General features: G+C 43.1%; 1 protein-coding gene across 1 annotated transcript in view; it reads left to right on the top strand.

The window, feature by feature from the left end:
- Nucleotides 1–5489, top strand: part of si:dkey-288a3.2 (protein phosphatase 1 regulatory subunit 37) — a gene marked incomplete at its 5' end in the record, with an annotated part of 9588 nt that overhangs the window by 3177 nt on the left and 922 nt on the right. The window contains 2 exon segments of the mRNA XM_014011858.1: nt 3275–3430; nt 3572–3679. Of these exon segments, the coding sequence (XP_013867312.1) occupies nt 3275–3430; nt 3572–3679 (264 nt within the window).

Here is a 5489-nt window from a genome sequence, read left to right as displayed (position 1 = left end):
CACACACACACACACACACACACACAGGAGGTGATGGCATACATGAGATGGACTTACATACGTGTGTTTGATTATTTCTTGAAGGTTCCAGGCCTGATACTTTTAACTGGCCTTTTTCTACTTTTAGCTATTCTGCTACTTTTGGCTTTTCCCTAACGTTTAAACTCAGAGGATCAGTAATGAAAAAAACATGTTTTTTATTTGAGATGATGATTTGTGAAAATAAAATCACGTCAGACCTCTACAGTTATAAAAGGCCCAACAGGGAAATGTTATATTATTCCTTTAAGCTTGTATTTTGTTGTATTTGGTTATATTCAGTCCTGAAGTGATGTGATGATGGATCCGTTTGTGTTTGTGACTCTTCATGTGGACATAAAAATCCAATCTGAGCCCAGCACCGGTCGCCTCCTCTCAGCTGGGAGCAGAACAGACCCAAATGGACTCAGTATGCTGCCCACTCTTCCCTCCGCATTTTCAGACGCTTCCTGGATCACTTTGATATTTTCAGCTTTGACAAACACCCTCCTCCTCTTCTTCCTCCTCCTCCTCCCACTCACTCTCCATCATCCCTGCCTTTATGGGGCCCACCGGCCACTCTCCTCCCCCCCACATTCCAGCCCAGCGGGGGGTCCCAGCTGAGGATCATTGCCTTCGATCGGAGTGGATTGGGCGCTCGCGGTGGAGTCGGCCAGATCAATCCCAGCGACTCCAACATTTGGTTCCCACTGAGCCTGATGACAACGTTGGCGTTCGGCATGCAGCCCGGCAAGCCTGATCAAATCTGCACCATCGATCTGGGTGGAAGGGCGGCGAGGGTCCAGAAAACACGGACACAAGCAGATCACAGAACAAATTAAACAAAAGACATGAAAAATAATACATAAATACATCACCCCTCTGCACAGCTCAGGCTCAGAYAATCAGAAAAAAACACGAGTTCTGGAATTTGACAGGTGTTTTTATCATCTGTGATTGAATTTTTGCTGTTAGATTATTGGGAAGGACCCTTTCTTCACTGCTATCTGCAGGAGAGCCCTGCTTTCTGTTTCTCATCCACATTGGTAAAGTTTTCAGAACAGAAAATGTAAATATATTTAAATTAAAATATACGTCCCACTTGTCTGTGAAGTCAGGGTGTGCTCACATTTCTTTGTATCTAAAACCCAACAAGACAGAACTCRACACCAACCGTCGCTGATGTCCCCCRTYGCCATTCARTAGTGTCCAGCTGTTAGCAGTTTTGTTGGAATCACAGGCCTTCATYATTTAAATCATCTCATAAGGTGAATGGATAGACGGTGGGCTAAAATTATTTTGTCAAACTCTTACACCAACGTGTTGAGCGGGTCTCCCTGATGGTGCACACCAAATTTGATGCAGATCTGATCACATGTTTGATTTAGAGCTAACCGTGTGCAAACGGCGAGGCATCAGCGTTCACCACTCTGCCACACCCACACCATCCCACCACCAGTCAGTGCAGAGAGAAACATGCAGCATGTGAAGTCTGCAGGTTCAAAGCTGTAGAGGGAGTTAGCTCAGATACACGTGCAAGAAAAGAGACAAATTCATAGATTTGATCCAAAATGGCTGACTTCCTGTGGGGTTTAGATCATGACTCCAAGAGACTTTTTTGTAGCTCCTGAGACGTTACACATGTGTACCAAATTTCATGATTCTAGGACAAAGCATGACTTGAGGCTGATTTTGAATTGTAGGTGAGAAATTAGGCCACGCCCTCCAAAAATTAGACTGCATTCCTATAGTGGAGTGGATTAGGATTGGCTGAAATATGTTGTACTATTATTTATAATTTTTATGGAGGATCAGTGCCTCCAAATCCGAGACCATGGTCTTGAGCCGGAAACAGGTAGCGTGCCATCTCTGGGTTGGGGAGGAAGTCCTGCCCCAAGTGGAGGAATTTAAGTATCTCAGGGTCTTGTTCACGAATGAGGGAAGAATGGAGTGGAAGATCGACAAGCGGATTGATGCTGCGTCTGCAGTGATGCGAGCGCTCTACCGGTCTGTTGTGGTGAAGAGAGAGCTGAGCCAGAAGGTAAAGCTCTCGGTTTACTGGTCGGTCTACGTTCCTACCCTCATCTATGGTCACAAACTTTGGGTGGTGACTGAAAGAAGGAGATCACAGATACAAGCAGCTGAAATGAGTTTCCTCTGCAGGGTGGCTGGGCTCTCCCTTAGAGATAGGCTGAGAAGCTCAGYCATCCAGGAGGGACTCAGAGTAGAGCTGCTGCTCCTCCACGTCGACAGGAGCCAGTTGAGGTGGTTCATCTGGTTAGGATGCCTCCTGGACGCCTCCCTGATGAAGTGTTCTGGGCATGTCCCACTGGGAGGAGACCCAGAGGAAGACCCAGGACACACTGGAGGGACTATGTTTCTCGGCTGGCCTGGGAACACCTTGGGATTCCCCCAGATGAGCTGGCCCAAGTGGCTGGGGAGAGGGAAGTCTGGGTCTCTCTGCTTAGGGTACTGCCCCAGAGACCTGACCCTGGATAAGAGGAAGAAAACAGACGGACGGATGTTGTTTTAGAGCCAAAAGTATGTAAACAGCATGATGTCTCACATCGCAGCCCTGCCATGGCCACACCTTTCACCCAAAAGTCTTTGTGCTTGAAAACAAGTGAGATCAACTTATTGTGGCTGATTAGGTCAAGAGGGTCAGAGAAAAGTCACTTCCTGTTTTCAGGGGGCGCGGCTTTGATGATGTCAGCATATGACCACATGGTACGGTCAGGCATGCAACATGGATAACTCATACCAAGTTTGGTATATTTTAGCCTTTCTATGTGAAAGTTACAGCTATCTGAAATTGTAACGGACACACAGACCGACTAAGAGCTTTTCTGAGTCCCCCTCGGTGATGGGGGACAAAAACTCTTTTCTGACTCTTGTATGGTTTTACCTCACAGCTACAGAAACTTAATTTCTTACCAAACTCACCTAAAACCAGCTGAATGGTTAAAACGTTTCATTAAATGAGCTCTAATGCCATATAACACAATGCTGGCTGCTTTATTTTACATCTGTTCTGTCTTTGCTCACGTATAAAAAAGCAGCGTTTGAAACAGACAAGGATGCTTCTAAACAAGAAGGAAACCTTTGGGACATGGGTCTTTGAAAAGAAAAAGACACATGTTCTGCTGGTTCAGCCTGCGTTAACTCAACAATATCCCATGTCTGAGCAGATGTAACTCGCCCTGCCTGCAGTGCTTCCGGTCATGGTGATGTTCTTTCCTCGTCTTGCTGCCTACAGTCGGTGCCCTGAAGACAAACAGAGCTTTACAGGAGCTCCATTTAACCAACAACCTGCTGAACAGCTTCCAGGACGCCCTGCAGCTGGGGGACCTGCTGCAGTACAACAACACTCTGCAGACTCTGGAGCTCAGCAGCAACGCTCTGGCAGATGCTGGTGAGGTGTTTGTTGCTTTTGTTCTCAGCTGTAGCCTGCAGACTTGACCAGTTCAATAAGTCTATGAATGAACTGAACTCCTGCACTCAGCAGCATGAATTAGCAGGATAACAAATACTGGACTGTGTTGGTGGTTTTCAGGACTGGAGGAGCTGTGTGACGGTCTGTCAAAACAGACAAAAGGTCTGAGAGTCTTAMTGCTGCGGAACAATCAAATCACCGWGAGGGGCATGGGTCCCCTGGCCAAGAYTCTGGTGAGGAACACTTTCATGCTCTCTCATGTCTTTTCTACCATTCTTACAGACAAAAATATGAGATGAACCTTGTGCCAGCAGGAACTGAATTTGAATTGCTCAGATTGAATCTGAATGTGCATAATTTGAAACTGAATGCATTGGTTTGAAAATAAATTTTACTAAATTAAAGCTGAATGTAAAGTTTTGTATCTGAATTTGCTTTGAAACTGTATTTTGGTTTATTAAAAATTCAGTTTGACTACTTTCACTTTCAGTTCCAAGATTCAGATTTTTGTGTCACATCCAGGTCCTTTGAGAAAGCCAGACAGAGTAATCAAACACAGATCCACAGATTTATGTTTCACTTGAAGTTTCCCTTCTGTATGTAACAGAGTTGATGCAATCCACTGTAAAAGTGACAAAAACAGACAATTATTTTATTGCAGTGATTAATTTGACCTGTATGTAGAAAATGTTAATTTACATTACATCATGGATCACATATTGATCAGATGCTGCTGCTGACTGATCCATGATGTGATGTAAATGTAACATTTTCTACATATAGGTCAAATTAATCACTGCAATAAAATAACTTTGTCTGTTTTTGTCTCTTTTACAGTGGATTGCATCAACTCTTTTACATCCAGAAGGGAAACTTCACCAAAGTGAAACATAAATCTGTGGATCTGTGTTTGATTACTCTGCCTGGCTTTCTCAAGGACCAGGATGTGACACAAAAATCTGAATTATGGAGCTGAAAGTGAAAGTAGTCAAACTGAATTTTTAATAAACCAAAATACAGTTTCTAAGCAAATACATTCAAATTAAAAACTTTAAATTCAGTTTCAAATCATTAAATTTAGTCTCAATTTAGTGAATTTTATTTTCAAACCAATGCATTCAATTTCAAATTCTGCACATTCAGATTCAATCTGAGCAATTCAAGCTCAATTCCTGCTGGCACAAGATTTATTCCATACAAAAATGTGTTTTTCTCACAAGATCACATGAAAAACTATACAACCACGTGATAAATCTGTTAAAAAAGTTCCATAATCACACTGGAAAAATGTGCAAAACATGTTTTCACAGCTGAAAGCATGATGTTCCACATGTGAAATTGTTTTTCTTTTTTTTATATTAAACCATTTATGTCTATTTGCACAGCTGGTCATAAATGGCGTGCAGAAGAAGAAAACTGTTTAGGTGCAGAAATCAACAGTGAACAAGATAAAAACATTCAGAAAATAAGAATCAAAGTTGATTTTTCACCCCCTCCAATGGAAAACGAAACAATAATAAGGAAGGAATGCTTCTTCTACCTGCTTTCTCCTCATGCACAGTCTTCCCATGCAGTGAACTTCCCGCCTCCACATGCCTTCCTCAGAYGCTCAGAATAACCTTGGTGCCTCCTGATTGGCAGGTTAAACCGCACCTTCCTGTCATGTGAGTGGCCATTGTGGAAGTCAGGAGGGTAGAAATTAAAGGCCTTTCCCTGTTTGTGCTGCAGTGTTTGATTCAATAATAGCTGGAACTTYGGGCCATAATGACCATAATTAGACGGGGAGCTGGTCATGTGGATTATGATGAAGAGGAAGGTGGTGTTTAACCTGTCTGCGCCAACTTTTTCCCTTGTAGATCAGTTGAGTTTGAAGTCCTGATAAGGACGTCCAGAAATCTGTTCGTTCTTTTAAGATTTGGGGGGGAACGTGATTCAGAGCTTTTCTTTTTTTATTATTATTATTTTGTTTAAAGTCAGCATGTTGTGTGTGAAAGCACAATGTGTTTTTGGTGCTTTCACACTTCCACCATCCCCACTC

The sequence above is a fragment of the Austrofundulus limnaeus genome, unplaced genomic scaffold, assembly GCF_001266775.1.
Source record: "Austrofundulus limnaeus strain Quisiro unplaced genomic scaffold, Austrofundulus_limnaeus-1.0 Scaffold85, whole genome shotgun sequence".
Taxonomy (NCBI): Eukaryota; Metazoa; Chordata; class Actinopteri; order Cyprinodontiformes; family Rivulidae; genus Austrofundulus; species Austrofundulus limnaeus.
Note: the sequence above shows the minus strand (reverse complement) of the source record. Positions and strands in the feature narration are given on the sequence as shown.